This window comes from Varanus komodoensis, unplaced genomic scaffold, assembly GCF_004798865.1.
Source record: "Varanus komodoensis strain SLA01 unplaced genomic scaffold, ASM479886v1 scaffold8, whole genome shotgun sequence".
NCBI classification, from domain to species: Eukaryota; Metazoa; Chordata; class Lepidosauria; order Squamata; family Varanidae; genus Varanus; species Varanus komodoensis.
This window is the reverse complement of record NW_025336481.1, coordinates 2,722,458-2,738,448: the sequence shown is the minus strand read 5'-3', so window position 1 is coordinate 2,738,448 and position 15,991 is coordinate 2,722,458. Positions and strand designations below refer to the sequence as shown.

The window sequence follows — 15,991 nt, the reverse complement described above, 5'->3', positions numbered from 1 at the left end:
CTGGCATTTTTCAATTTTCTCCTTTGTTCACAGAAGCAGAATCCCTCAGGTGAAAGCTATTCATTGCATGGATTATCATTCCTGAGGCCCTTTCATTTCTGCAAAGTGTCTTCCTACGGAGTTGTAGCCAAGGAAGGAAACCCAGCGGCACCAGGCGTGAGAAGGAGCCTCTTGGGGCAATCTGCGGAGAGATTTGGAAGGCCTCCAACACTGACCTATCTGACCAGCTCCTGTGAAGCTCCGTCTGCAGCCAGCAAGCACTTTGGACTGGGAAACAAGCCTGACTGGGAGCCTTCAGGGGTCCGGGAAGTATTCCGACCTGCTCTGGCCTTCGGGAGCAGGCAGCTTCCTTGGTGGGCATGGCCGATCTCCTTGCCATTCCCTCCTGTGGCCAGAGGGGGCAGAAGCGCACAGGACGGCTCTCGGCCCTCTAGCCATCTGTTCAAGGGCATCCGTGGTTCAGTGAACGCAAGAGCCTGCCCAGAGTTCGGCCAGAATCACCCGGAGCCCTTCTTGCCAGTTCGAAGGATGCCCCCCGTGGCCCCTTGCCTATTCCTGGAAGCAGGGGTGCACGGAATCCATCTGGGGGTGGGAATCTGAGGCCCTGGCAGGTGTGCCCACGAATCGAGGCCCCCAAGACTGCTGTGTGAGCTGTGCTCCTCCCCCGCGTCACCCGCAACCACCTTTAGGGCTGCTGCCACTGATGCGGAAGGAAGCCGTCCGTCACAAGCAGTGTTCTGTGTAGGTCCGCGGGCTTCCTCCCTTCCAGCTTGTTTTGCAGGAGCAGGCTGAGCGCAAGCAGAAGCCCAGGAATGCTTGGAGGGATGGATTCCGATCGGATTTGCTCCAGTCCAAGCCGGAAGTGCCATCCGGGATATCTCCATGGGGCCACCCCACTTACCCCTGCCTCGAGACCCATCTCTTCCACCCAGCTCTTGATTCGCCTACCTTTTTCATTCACAACAAACTCCAAGCATGCAAAACCACATGTGCTTTCATCCCCTATCACTTTTGCGCCTTGATTCTGTGCCCTCCCTGCCATGTTCTGGCCCACGTTTAGCTTGCGTTCTAAACTTTTGTCAAAATTAAGGATGCGAGCTCCTTGCGGCAAGGATCTGCTTTCTTCATGTGAATGCCATGAAGTTGTCATCTATATTGTTGGCACTGCATAAATAATAACATATGGCAATAACCTTTATTGCAAAACCAGCTCATCAGCTGGTAATTATGCAAACAGATGCAATCCATAGTTACATAGAGTTGTTTATATATGTGCATTTCAGGAAGACTTGAGTCAAAACCACATTTTTTGTGTGCCGCTGGGGAACTAAGGGGCTCCAATCCAGTCCTCTGTCTGTCCCATGGTGGCGATGGCTGACAGTCAAATGATTATTCTGTGCTCTAAACAGCTGTAACCAAAGTCCACACAATAATAATTAGAATTATTGTTCTCCTTCTGAATGAAGAACAAACTGGAATTGGACTTTCCATCATAATAACAGTTCTGTGTAATTGTAGATTGCATCTTTTGATAATTATTGGTTCATGCGTGCATAGATTTCTGCAGCACAAGCTATTTTCATATTTAAATTGCTGCCTTCAAATATTTGGGTGGGACTGCCAAAACTGAACCTTTCATGGGGTCTAGCTTTCTGCTCTTCTGCAGAGAGAGAGACAACATTTCATATTTTGACTAGCAGGCTTACTTGTCCAAAGTCAACTTTGCCATTGTCATTCACATGGACACACGGATGATGCAGACTTTTAACCTTTTATTACAAAAATATCTTGCAAGCGAAAAACAAAACAAAATGAAAAAAACAAAACTTAAGGTGCAATTCATACGAACAATCACCTATTTTATTTTTTCTCCACAACAAATATATCCAAACTGCTTCATGGGATTTCCCTCCTCCCTGGCCCCATATTCCTCCCTGAAAAACCAGGGCTAAAGACGAGGCTACGCAGAGTGGCTTCCACGCCTCCGGCTGGGGCTGGCCCTGACCAGCTAAAGTATTCCAAGCAACCGTATCGGTGGACTTTCATTCACCCCCATCTAACGCCACTGAAGAGAAGGGAACGGATGGGGCGCACAGGAAGGGGCACTGACCAGCTGGTATTACATTGCCGTCTTGTCTCAGGGCCCAGGTAAGGTAAGACACAGCCATGGTGACCAAAGACCGTGTACCCAGAATGGCGTCCACAGGCTGACTTCCTTCTCCCCCTGCATAACGTCTTTCAAACGTACACACGGAATCATAGACTCATAGAATAGTAGAGTTGGAAGGGGCCAAGAAGACCATCAGGTCCAACCCCTCGCTGCTGCAGCTCACCAATTTACACCACCCTACTGGATCTTCATGACACGGAGTCATGTCGCGAAGATCTGGTTTTTCTCAGCAGCCAGTGCTGTGGAATCTGGGGTGAGGAACTGCAGAATGTCCACGGCCAAGTTGGGTGAGACAGTATCGAAGAGGAAGAAGGAAGAAGGCATGGGGTTGCCATTTTTGGCAGCAGCTGCTTGCTTATGGGGACATCTGGTTTGCTCTGAGGACCACCCAAACACTGTATTTCTCAGTTCACCTCTTTAAAAAAAAATGGAAACAGCCCAGAGGAAGTGGCAGAAGGGAGATTTCCTCAGAACATCAGGAGGACAAGATGCTTCCATGAGAAGCCTACAATTTGCGAAATTCCAGGACGGCATCTACATTTCACACACTTAAGTCTCCCCTTTCTCATACTAGGAAGGTAGATGTCTTCCCAAATGACATTATAAAGACAGTCCGGCAGGAGAATGAAGCATTGTCAGTGAGCCCAAAATGTTTCCTCTGCACTATTCAGAGTCCCAAAGAGGAGTTGTTTCTGTGTCTCCAACATGCTTTCATGGTTATGGCATTCTTCAAAGTGTGCAGGGAGGATAATAGACCAGAGGCTACACAATGGACATCAGTGGGCCAACTGGAAGCCATCTGTTAACAGCCAGAAGACATGGAAATGATACGTGGAACTTATCATCTGTCTTCCAAGGAGAATGCAAAATCCTTTAAGATTCTACCAGCTAAACCCCACTGAAGTTTCATTCTCATCATCCTGCACCTGGAAACCTCCTCGGGTCAAAGATGGATCTAAGGTGTGGGTGGAGAATTGGTGGAAGAAGATTTGGAAGACATCACTTCTCCCACAGCACTCGTTCCTGCTTCCTTTCGTACCTGCCACATTTCCGTTAGTCACAAAACTGCATAATAATAATAATAACAACAAAGAAAAGGAACATAGAGCCGCAAGAAAACAAGAGGAGGAGTTTTGGTTACCAGCGGCGGGAGACACAGAAGGTTGGTTATGATGCCTCAGTCATTGGGAAAAGACAGTTTGGCGTTAATTTTCTCCCCAGCACTTCATCCCTTACTCTGTTTTTGTGCTTTTCACACTAGTGCTAAGTACACAGTACTACACCCACTTACAAAGAACACACACAAATACTGGTATTTTTTTGTTTTTTTAGTTCTAAAAGGAGTAAACAGTTATAATGCTGAACAGTCAACACAGGGTGGTACAACATCTCTTGGGGGGGCTGACCCCCCAGCCCCTGTGGGCAGAGAAGTGCTATTCTTTTCTCCTGTGGTCTCCCCACGTTCCCTGCGCATCGGGGTGGAAAATGGGCAAGGCCAAAGGAGAAGCGGAGAAATGCCGTGGGTCTGGCCAAGATGGAAGTCCCGGAAGGCGAGCGCAATCCTCTCGGCATGGAAGAGCGTGGCTGGACATCGCGGGAGGGGACGAGCTGGGTGACCAGAAGGTGCGGGGTCAAGGTGCAGCAAGACTGTCCGCCGTTCTGGCCCCGGGTGGAGGTGCTTGCACAGGGGCTGCTCCCTCACAGGTCACAGGTGGGACATCAGGCCTGCTGTGCCCTCCGAGCTGCCTCCTCCCTCCCTCTGTGGCCGCTCCCCCAAGTCCTGTGGCCAGCTCTGTCCCATCCCGGGCCAGCTGGTTGGTTTGGGTTACTGCGCATTTGTGAGCCCAGTGAACTTCCCAGGCAGAGCCACGTCCTTGGTGGAGCTGAGGGAGCGTGCAGGTCAGGGGCCCCCCTGGCCTGGGTGCAGTTGTGGGGCAGCTAGGGGGTCCAGAGATGGGCAGACGCGCTCACCGGGGAAGAGCTGGCTTGGGAGGCACGTTCTCCTCCGATCCCACAAGTTGCCTTGTTTTTGATGACTGAGAAAAGACAGCCACTTGTCAAGCGTGTGCGTGCATGCATGTGTCTATATTTGTGTGTGTGTGTGTCACACATACATGGATGCACACATGTATCCATTTAGCCAGATTTCAGAAGGGTTCTGGAAGGAAATGAAGAGGGTACCGGAAGGTAGAGGAACCAAAAAGATTCCTTAGCTTGGTCCCTAGTTGTCTAAGGCTCAAGCCTATCACAGAGGCTGCAGCGCGAGTCCAAGGCCTCCCTGTCCTAATAACACTTGGGAAAGAAAAATGAAAGCAGATTGGAAAAGAAAAGGGAGGAGGACATGTCGAAAGGCTTTCTACAGATTTGGCTTTGCCAGGGGAAGGCCTCAGGGCTAGGTGAGATGGAAAGAGGGAAGTTTGGACCCACAACTAGTTGCTGCATCTCAAAGAGGCACTGTCCCAAGACATATTGTCAAGGGGAGAGAGAGAGAGAGCGAGAGAGAGAGAGAGCGAGAGAGAGAGAGAGAGAGAGAGACGTTTCTGTGGATTATAGCAATACAAAGTGAAACAGACATCTTGGTGCCGAAAGCAGCTTCCCACGCCCAGGGAAAGAGGGCCTTCCTTTCTCTTGCGTATCTCCAAGTCTCCTCAAGAGCAGATCGCTTCCCAGAGCTTCCTTCCCCTGGCAGAGTTGCCTGGGGTGATCAAATGGGAGGAGGCATTTGAAGACAGCTGCGGAGAAGACTCTGTCACCTCGGAAGGAAGGAGAGAAGACGTGCCAGAGAGGACGGACCCCCTTGATGCATCTCTCGCTCGGTCTTGTGTGCCGATGACTCGCAAGTCCTTGCTCCAGTGCGAAAAGCTGTGCCAAGCCTTCGTCGGTCTGGGCCTCTCCCATCCACTGGGTTAACGGGGGAGGAAGAGGCACGATGAACCGGTCCAAACATCAGGATGCAATGTGTGTGTAGTAGCACCGATTTGCTTCCTGCTCGACCTTGGCCGCACACCTGAAGTTCCACTCGAAGAAGCTGCAGGAGCCCTGCCTGGCAGGCGGCCCCAGGGTGACTCCACGGAGGCCTAGCGTGAGGACGAGGCCGAGGCCAAGGAGGTCTTGGGCAGCCCTGCCGGAGGGCCAGCCGGGAGCCAGGAATCATTTGCTCTGCACTTCGACGCTGGCGTACTCCGAGCCGGCCTGCTCGGGCCGCGGAGCCGGTCTCTTGGGTCCTTTGCTCAGGTGCACCATGTCCAAATCTGCATAGGTGACGTTGTCGTCGTTGGCGGCTGGTTTGCCGGTCTGGATGCTGGCATATTCGGACTGCTGGCTGAGATCCGCCACCTGCGGGGGGCTCTTTGGCGGGGACTTGTCGAAGTTTAGGTCTGCGTAGGTGACGTTGTTGGGATCGGGGTCCTAAGGGGGGAGAAGGAGATGGAGCTCATGAGAAGCCGGGCCCAAAAAGGATTGCCACCAGGCTGACACCAAGAGGAAGGACGCAGGGCTGTCTGAACAGCGTGATGGGCACCGGGCAAAGCAGTGCGCTGGGGCCCCTACGACAACTACAACTACTGTTAATTTTGGAAGTTTTCCAATTTTCCAAGGGTTAACATACACAGATTAGTATGGGGCCCAGGGGCAAGTGCCCATCAGGCCCATGCGTTAAGATGGCCCTGGAAGGACGCGATCTCTTCTCGGCCGTTCCAGAGTGCAGGACACAGAACAATGGATTTAAATTAAAAGAAATCAGATTCAGACTAGACTAGACCCCAGGAAGAATCTCCTCACTGTCAGAGCAGTAGGACAATGGAGCCTATTACCTGGGGAGTTTGTGGGCTCCCTCTTCCTGGAGACATTTAAAAAAAGCATCTGGACAGTCTTCTGAATGGGTGTCATTTAGTGTCCTGCAATAGCAGGGGCTTGGACCTGATGGTGTTCTGGCCCCTTCCAGCTCTACTATTCTAGGATTCTATGACTTGTCCGTCTCAGACAGCCTTCCTTCCTTCCTTCCTTCCTTCCTTCCTTCCTTCCTTCCTTCCTTCCATCCATTTTCTATACTGCCTGATAGCTGAAGTTCTCTGGGCAGCGTACAACACATAATAATACTATACAAAATGCAAACACCAGTAAACACATCATTAAAAGGTTATCTTGCAAAATCTAAACCCAAATTAAAATGCATATCAACAATTCTAGATCTGACACACCATGCTTCCCAGCATTCCCGTTCAGGATGGGAACCAGCCGCAGTCCAACATATTTAGAAGGTCCAATTCAAGGACGGCCGATCTAGTCTAGCCCAGCACCGTTTCCCCCACAGTGGCTCAAGCCAGGAGGTCCTCCAGGAAGTCCACAGTGCAGCAACGCCCAGCTTCCCAGAGGCCGTGCTTTGAGGCTGAGAGGATCAGCCCCGTGTGAGCAACACGCACGTCCTTCTGGCCAGGAAGCTTCTGGGCAAGGATGTGGCAGGTGGGAGGTGGACCAGGAAGTCCCAAACTGAAGAGGGGGAGCCACATGAAAGGGGGGCGCCACACGTGGCCATGAAAGGTGCTACTTGTGCTGAACAATGGAGCTGGGGTGCCTTTGCATGAGGCTTTTCATGTGCAGCACAGTCCTTCCGCTCTCTCTGTTGTTTCTCTGCTCTGTCCCCTATGGTTAAATTTACCTTTTAGCTCCTCAGCACACAGCTCTGTCCAAAGGCATGAAGCAGCAGGCATATGGGGTGCGTTATTTTGCTCGAACGGGACAGGTATGAGGATTTCCCTACTGTCCCCGTCACCCTACAGTCTTTCCTTTTCAGTTTTCAGTATGGTGATCGGTTTTAATTTGCATATTGCAAATCACACTTTGAAACACACAGGACTGACGGAACGGCGGAGTAAATGGACGTCTTCATAACCGATTAAAGAAAGATTTTAGGATAATGATGAAATCAAAGTGCCAACAGGACTTGGCTCAAGTCTGGCCTTCCCCAGACAAGCCCCCCCTTTACAGGTTCAAAGTCTTCTTCCCCAGGACGGGAGCAAATGCTTTGCTCCATGTCTGTGGATGGAAACGGCACGGCACGGAAGCAGCTGGGCCCGGCGAGCCACTGCTTGCAAAATCGGAGCCCAAAGGCAAAGGCAAATGCCTGCTGGTGTGAATCTGGTGTTGTTCCACACACACACACGGCAGTGGTGCTGGGATTGTCACAGAGGGTTCTTGGCACACCAAGACCCGCATCACGGGACTATTGTCCCGGGGGAGTGACGTCTTCCCGGTTTTGGCACCAGCTGCGCTTCGATGCAAGTGGCTCCAAGGACGGCAAGAAAGACAGCCTGGCGCAGGGTGGAGGGAGCCGAGTTTGCTCAGCGAAATCGCACAATTGTGCCGCACAAAAGAAAACCTCTAAAAATAAATCTCGCCGGGACGGTGGCGCAGCTGGGCCTTTTCATCAGCAAGCAATATTTTGTGGCATTATTTGCCGAGGGAAGAAACAAAAATCTCGCAGCCAGCCGTCCCAGCAGAAAGGGCAACCTTTCTTTTATACGCCTTTCAGGCTTTGTCACAATCAAAAGAAGACTTGATCATAAACAAACGCATGTGGCTAGTCCTTATTGTTCCGGATGGGGAAGTATGGAGCTCTTGCACACAAAGCTGGCATCCTGCAGGAGTGGAAGGCTACAATTCCTTCAACACTGTAGCTCAGGAGTCCAACTTAGCTGGCTGGGGCACGATGGGAGCTGTAATCCGACACCTCTGGAGGGCATCAGGTTGGAGAAACCTGACCCACAAAAACTATTAAAGTCTTACTGTTCCTGACCCGTTACTGCTGCAGACGTGCCTTGGGAGTAATCACCAAATGCCTATTTGGGGTCAGGAAGGATTCCTAGGAACACTCTGAAGCTGTCTTAGGCAGAAGCAGACAATCAGTCCATCTTTCACCAGCCTGCCTTCTGTTTTGGATCTGTCTGCATTCACCGGCATAGCTAAAGGCCATGGATAATGGGACTGGTAGTCCCAGGTGCCTGAAGGGCACTTGGGTGGGAAAGTGTTCACCATAGAACACACCCAACCCAAACACACATTACTTTAAATCAGAGAAAACGATTTAAACCTATATTCCCCCTTTTTTTTCTTTTCTTTTTAAACTCTAGAGTACGTAAAAATAGCCGTTTGAGTTGGGAATTAGCACGGCAGGGTTCAGGTTAACATTTCTGGCTTTTGAGAATTGTGTTGGGCCTGATGTGCTTAGTTCAGAGTAAAAATGAAAAACAGAAGACAATAAATGAAAAGAGACGAGAAATAAGAAAACACGTCTCTGCTAGATATGGCTTTAAAGTAATGTATGTTCCGAGCGATTCAAGGAAGCATCCTCTCCATTAGAGAGTGTCTAATTTATTTGGGGTTTGGCAGTACAACATTTGGAAGCCACAAGATGAAGTGGTTTGAAAGGGGTCATGTCCCCCAGGCTCCGTGTATTCTGGAGCAGAGATGGTTAGAGTACAGTCCTATGTAGCTAAAACTGAAACAAGTCCTACAAAAAAGTTGTAGGACTTTTTCCTTGTCTAATCATACCTAGAATTGTGCCCTTCATTCCACAGCATTGATGCAAAGACCTCAGGGAGCAGAGCTGGGAAAGAACTCTGCACGCACTCGTGGAGAACTGCTGCCAGGCAAAGTATGTGCTGGGTGGGAAGGGCGAATGGTCGGCAGCTTTTAAATATATTTCATGCACAGTGATCCCTTGGTCAGCAGCGCCAGCACGCCAAGGTAGAGGGCCGGTCTGGAGTTTTCTCTTAACTGATGGATGGGGCCCAAGATAATTGGGAATCAGCTGACAGGGTCCCTGTGCATAAAACCTTGTTCATCCAGAATGAAGGCAGATTTACAATGCTCACTATTCCTGAGAGGCAAAACGAGGTCTTCAACCTCTATCTCTTCTCAGGATCCCCCCAAATTGAGCAGAACATACCTGATTCATTCCCCCAGAAGCCTTTTCGGATTCATGTAGCCTAAAGAAGAGGGGGGAAAAAGAAACACAGAAAGCAAAATCACTGGAGAATACATGGAAACCTAACACCACATGCCTTTTCGAGAAATATTCCAGAACCCAAGTCTGCCTGGCTGCGAGGCCGTGCCAAGGGCTCTTGGCTTCTCGAGGGGAACATGCGATCACACCCGCTCACCCTCGTGACTCAGAGGGTTTCCCAGAGCATCCGTTTCCAAGAAAATTTGGCTCCAGAGGCTGCTGGGCCGTCTGCAGAGCAGAAAGCAGAACAAACCACCAGCATCTGGTCCCTGGGCAGCGGGATCCTGAGATCTTGGCTTCCTCCCCCATGGTCCTCCCATGAGTGCCCCAGGGGGGTCCCCTGGCAGGTCCTGAACTGTTTGCCCTCCTGCCATGATTGTGAGCACTTCTGAGTGTGCCGTCACTTCCCACTTTTCCTCATTTTGTCATTGGTTTGTCACAACCTCAAAATATGTTTTTTACCCCTGTGAATGGGGAACCTTATTTTTAAAAAATTCCTTTTCAAAAGAAGTTTTGACAGCTTGCTGTCAAACTTTATGCTCTCATAAAGGGGGTGGCTCACATTTTCTGACTTTCCCAAACACCTTGGCTAAAAAGTGAGAAAAACTGGACAAGAGCCAGGTCCAGAAAAGCCCTCCTGACCATCTCCCCAAGAAGAGGTGGATGCATGGGTCACCCCCTTCCCACTTGTGGGGTTGGTGTCTCTTGACAGCTGTCAAGACAAAGCAAGCTCAAAAATCAAGCTCTCGGCAGTCGCTTTGACTGCCTGCTGCACCTGGTCGGCTGTTATCCTCCAGGACGTTGCCCAGGCAGGCAGGACACTGCAAACTCCTGCAAGGACAAACCGGAGCAAGTGCAACAAGGAAAAATGACGACAGATGAAATCGTTTGCACACATTTGCACACGTGGGTTTTTGCGGTGTGTGTGCGCGTGCCAAGCCAGCTATCAAATTGAGGGTAATGAGAAGTGATCTCTGAAAAAAAAGGAGGGGGGAGGTAATGGAGGAGGGGGAACGGCACAGCAAGCTCAAAAGGGCTTGTACGTGTGACATGGGGACCAAGCCAGCGCTGTCACTTGAGCGTTGGAGGGTCAGAGGCACCAGTGGTGGTCTGGGTGATTCAGCAGCAACAACAAGGATTTTTTGCTGCTTGGCTGAGTGCCCCAGGACCAGTTTCCAGCAACCCACAATGGCAGCCGCTGGGGTCCAGACGGCATGCCAGGATCAGTCCAGAAACCCCAACAGCAAAGCCACAGGCCACTGGGGCGGCTCAGGGACCACACACAAGCCGCCTGCTGGGCATCGGTCTGGGTTTGCACTGCATCATGGGCTGTTGTGCTGTTTAGACCCAGTCTTTCCCTCCTCTTCCTCCTTTGTGTCCAAGAGGACCAAATCATTCCCTGAGGATGGAAGCTTAAGCTCAGCCTTCAGCAGCCACTTGCAAGCGACTGGTGTTGAGCCTATTCAACGCCTGGCAGAAGGTTTTATTCTCACCTCCAGACATTTCCATTTTGTCGTGCTACCACCTGGAATGGAAATGGATTTAAGTGGAATGGAGTACCTGCAGTTCTCAGCACTGTGGAGATGCAACGTATGTTTTATTGTGGCCCAAAGTTCACCAAAGCAAGCTGGCAATTGTGGGTTACATAAGTATTTGCCTGCTTTGCAAGGACACCCTGAAAGATGCTCCACGGATGGATGGAGTCCACCTGTTCCAGTGTCACACCAACTCAGAATAAATATTTCTGGAAACCTCCAGCGTTTGTTGGAATGCATCTCTAAACAAACAGCATCAAGCAAACCAAGGAGCCATTGAAACAACTCCAGGATAAAGTTGTGCAGAAGCACCGACTGTGGCTGGCAGGATGGATGGAGAAAATTCAGGAAGATTTTAGAGAAAAACCCATCTCAGTCTGCAAGGGACCCCGGACTGGGCCAGAATCTGGACTGTCGTTCACCTCCTGACACCAAGAACCTGAATGCCTCAGGTGGGGCCAGTCCAAGTTCAGTTCTCAGCCTAGTTGAGAATCTGGCAAGACCTGAAAGCTGACAGGGACTCCACCACGAAGATTCACCGCTGTGGACCATGCCAAAGATGATCCTGCCAAGTTTCGACTCCGGGGGTGGGGGATATTTCTGCAACCGACAGAAGCCAGTTTGTTTTCATTTACTTAGCTTTTGCGCCACAATAAAAACATTTTGCTCCTTCGCAGTGCTGAGCATCTCCTGCACATGGCGTGGTAACAGTACCAAATAAATCCATTTCAATTCCAAGTTGTGACACATGAGATGTGGAAATGCCAAAGGTGGAGGAATTCTTCTAGAAGGCAGTGTTGCTACCAAACTTCTCTGCAGGCAGCCTTAATCAGGGCAAATAAATACACATTTAATGCAATCTGTGCTTATTTATATCTTCTGTTTTCTGGTTGTTTTGTGTAAAAAACTTGATATAATATATTGCTTGCTTTTGTAGCCCCTGAAGAAGGCATGGAAGTAAAAGTGGACCAAAGCATATTGAGTCTGGAATGAAACATTGATTTTCCAGCTTGGCTTGGAATTAAACACTTATTTTCTATGTTTCTAAGAAAAATTAGGGCAGCAAACACCACTGAAGACTAATATGATCATAGAAAACTCGAACTCCCAACGTGTAACACAAAGATCACTCAGAGGAGCGAAAAAGCAGCAGTGGCTAAAGAAATCCAGACAGCAATTCACAAACCATCAAGGTTAAACATTTCTTGTGTATCCCACACGTCACAAGAAGGAAGTGCCCCATATAAAGCTCTCTTAAAATGTCAGCTCTCCACATAGCACCTTCCAGCTGGTGCCACTACTAAACGGACCATTACCCGTCACTTGGGTCTGTCAGTGAACGAGCGAGGTGCTTAAGATGACTGATTCTCACGGTCCTGCTTTACCCAACGACTCCAAAAGCCATGCTGGCTGGGGATGATGGGACTTTCCTCAGGTCTGTGGGTCAAGTCTGCCCCTCCTGGGATCCAAATCTGACTTTCCAAGATGGTCACACCCACTTTTTCTGGCTGTACTCACCTGGCTGCCGATCACTCGGTTCACCTTAACCCCAACCCACCACTGGAACAGGGTCCCCGAGACCTTCAGAAATGGAAGATGGTCCTTAGGCTGCAAGCGGTTCCCCACCCCAGAATTATTTGTAGCTCCCTCTCTAGTCAGCCAGTGCCCTCTCTGATCAAGCCAGTTGCTCAGGCTTACCTTACAGATGTGGGGTCTTTACCTACAGAGAAGAAAGAACAAGACACGCATTAGTTGGAAACCTTTTCCTGGCTATTGAGCAATCGCTGTTCCATCACAGGCCCAGGGTTTGCCACGAAATGCTCTGCTGCAGATAAAGAGGCCCATCAGGTCCAGCCCTTGCACAGTGCAGAACCATCCCTCCCCGGTGGCTGTCCAGCTCCATCTGGGATGCTTCTTGCATCGCCCCGAGTAGGCATTTTGGTCCTGTCTGAATCCAGCCCTTTGCTTCGGGCAGGTCATTCTGGAGTCTCTGAAACTGCAAATTGTGGAGATGGATGGAGAGATTCTCCACCACGGGTCCCACCAGGCCATGCGGTCTTCATTTTCATGTACCCAGTATTTTAAATTTAAATATTTTAATTATGTTTTTATCCCCAGTCGTGGGTTATTATGCCGCATTTATTATGCTGTATTTATCGGGTGATTTATTGTAAGCCATCCAGAGAAGCACAGTAATGAATGGGTTAGAAAGACCCCTAATAATAAATAGATAATAAATAAATAGTCCAGGAGGGCTGGCTGATCGAAAAGGGCCAACAGACACACAACTACAGTGAAGATTCAGTTTACCCTTTTTGTGCTGTACTTGGATGAAGTAGATTACAGCTACCACAAGCAGGACGAGGAGCGCACAGACCACGGCAACGATGATGTAAATGTTTGTGGAGCTACCTGCAAAGAGATGCGATTCGTTGATTTGAGAGTTGCTATTCTGCTTTCTCATCCCCAAAGGAGCACTCGGAGTGGATAGACACCGTAAAAGGAAGACAGTATCATAACTTTAAATGCTCAAGACAATTTGAGACAAAACACAAGAACTACCAAGTGATTTTATAAATGGAGAGAGTGAGATTGTACAGATGGCACGCTGGAACTCTGCTAAATCCAGCTAACAAAAAGCTGCAAAATGCAAACAGAGAAGAGGCACATTGGATCTCTGGGGCCAAAAAAGTCTGCATTCTGGGTGCAACAGACAAAAAGGTAGCTCTGACGGTTCAGGGCACATTGCTGCTGGTTTTATGTGGAAGGGGGAAAGTCAACACCAGAATACAGGAGGCTGTTTTATGCCAAGTCAAGAGACCAGTCCTCAAGGTTGGCATGGTGCACACTTACCGGCAGACAGGAGACTTTCCCAGCATGACCTTCTGCAGGCAAAATTGGCAGCAGACCTCTATTGATTGATTGAAAACTTTTGTATTCCATCCTATACATAAAGTCTCAGGACGGTCCAATAACAACGGCACAGCATAATATCTGACAAAAGCCCAACTAAAACAAAGATTACGTCTTCAGATAATGGGAAAATAAAAAGGGTTTGGCCTGGCATCAAAAAGAATAAGTGTTGGTGCCAGGTGCACCTCTCTGGGGAGCATGTTCCACAGCTGGGGTGCCACCATGGAGAAGGCCCTTCTCCAGGTAGCCACTCTCCTGATTTCCTTCAAGGAGGGCTCCTGAAGAAGGACCTCCAACCCAGATCTTAGAGGCCAGGCAGGCACATAGGAAAGGAGAAGGAGACACCTTTTTTTGAAGAGAAAAGCTGTCTGATAGTTTGGGTCACCTGCAGTCCCCGGACCCATGTTGGAGCTATTCACAAGACCCATCTAACCTTTAGATATTTGGTGAAAGTTGGCAAAAAGAGGAAGAAAATCAACCTGGGTCAGGCAAACCCTTTCCGTTATGGGTGTGCCACTGTACACTGACCTGGAAGAGTATTTGGACTTCCACTCTCTTCAGCCTGCACTTTGATGACCAGCGTCACCGTTCCGTTCAAGGGAGGCTGAGAATTATGCTCCACCAGGCAAGTAAATGCCGACATATTCCGCTCTTCGGTTGCCATCAACTCCAGGGAACTCTTGATGGAGAACGTCCCATCCTGGTTCTGCGTCGAGGGACAAGTCTTCCCCATTTCGGTCTTGTTGTTAACGTCAAAGAGGTTCAGGCTCGTCTCGTCTGGGTAGAATCCCTGCGCGTGGCAGGTGATGGTCACGTTGGTGTTCAACTTGACTGGAGAAGGCGGGCTCGTTTCCACCTGCACCTTGGGCGGGACTGGACAAAGAGAGGCCAAGACAACCAAGCATTTGTGAGGGGAAATCTCGCTTGGCTGGGGCTGCACTTCCCCTTGGTTTGGCCTTGCAGTTTTTGGAAAATGCTAGATCTCGCTCAAGCCAACACCCTCAGCTTATCAGCTCAAAATCTGTGCTCTCACCTACGGGGCTGTTGTTGTTGTTGGCAATCTCTAGGGCTCCTGCCGGGTAGCAACGGGCCGTGCTCTTGGTTTGGCAAGGGAGGGGGCTGGACGTGGCCACGCCATGCCAAAGACGGCCAGTATTAGGTTGTTCTCTACGCCAGTGCACGCGCATGTAGCCCCAACTCTGATGGGGGCCCTTGCACACCCCCGGGAGGGCTTTTCCCTGAAATTCTGCTCTGCTCCTGTGGGGAATCGGGCTCCTACCAAAGAGGAAAGGGGTGGGAACGCTGAGAGCTCAGCATCAGATGGAGGAGACGGGCAGCACGGGATCAGGTGCAGCTCAGAAAGACTCGCAGCCGGGAAGACCTCATGGGTAGACAGACTTGGCAGGCGCGAGGTGGTCGCCAGCTTAGCTGAGGAGGGCAGGCCGGGCTGGATACGGCCCGTGTCAGAACCAGGGCGTTTTTTTGTCATAGAATGCACCGGAACGCTGTTCCAGCACCGTTTTTTCCAGTGGATTTTACGAAGTGATTTTGAATCGCCTGTTGGCGTAGCAGGTCAGCAGCAAACACCATTAACATAGTGCCTGCGAGCGGCTTGTGTGTCCGCGCCGCCCAACTTGGGACGCTCCTCGGCTTGGGATTGGTGTGTGTGGTTGCGCGCTGAGTGCTTACTGCTGGCGGCGACGTGAGTTCCGGCACCTATTTTCTTTTTCCCAAAAAAAGCACTGTTCAGAACGACGCTCTTTCATGGGCCTCTTAGCTAGGGAACGGACTGAAGCTAGTTGGGCACTGTGTTATGCAAAGCTTGCCTGGAACAACTGTGTCTTTTGTTACTTGTGGATACAACCCGGGAACCCCTTTCAGAGAAGGAACCGCTAAACTGCCGGGGGGGGGGGGTTGCTGGGTTTCCTGTGCCCAGGTGAATTAAGCAAAAAGGAGGCATTGTTTTCGAAAGATAAGCAAACTGGAAATTAGAGAATGAGGAAAATGATTCAGCACCAGCTGGATTCCCCTCTCCTTTCCTTGGTGTAGATTCTACTTCATGCTAGCAGCTTGAAATAGTAACACATTTTAAAAATTAAAAGCTAAAGCTGACAGAAGACCTTTGTGAAAGCTTTCTGTTTTGTATAAGTTGAACCCATGCTGTCAGGAGTAGCCACCATCGAATTCAATGGAACTGGGTTGATAACTAGGCCGAGGACTGGTGTCCGGCCCTGTAAACATAATTGTGGTCTTTTATTACTGGGTTTTTCATTTTGGGAATATTTTTGTTTAATGATGGAGTTTTTAATTAGGGTGTTAGCTACTTTAAATATTAAATTATAACCTATTGCAACATACTGAGATATATAT

At 49.8% G+C, this 15,991-nt stretch overlaps 1 protein-coding gene across 1 annotated transcript in view; it reads right to left on the bottom strand.

Moving 5' to 3' along the window:
* Window positions 1–1,758: 1,758 nt before the first annotated feature.
* The window catches only part of LOC123036390 (tyrosine-protein phosphatase non-receptor type substrate 1-like), a 69,355-nt gene continuing 55,122 nt past the window's right edge, over window positions 1,759–15,991 (bottom strand). Inside the window, exons 5-9 of the mRNA XM_044455595.1 lie at window positions 14,150–14,494; window positions 13,019–13,120; window positions 12,407–12,428; window positions 9,117–9,156; window positions 1,759–5,578 (exon numbers count right to left, since the gene is read on the bottom strand). Coding sequence (XP_044311530.1) covers window positions 5,321–5,578; window positions 9,117–9,156; window positions 12,407–12,428; window positions 13,019–13,120; window positions 14,150–14,494 — 767 coding nt within the window. The 3' untranslated portion in view covers window positions 1,759–5,320. The remainder of the gene's footprint in view (window positions 5,579–9,116; window positions 9,157–12,406; window positions 12,429–13,018; window positions 13,121–14,149; window positions 14,495–15,991) is intronic.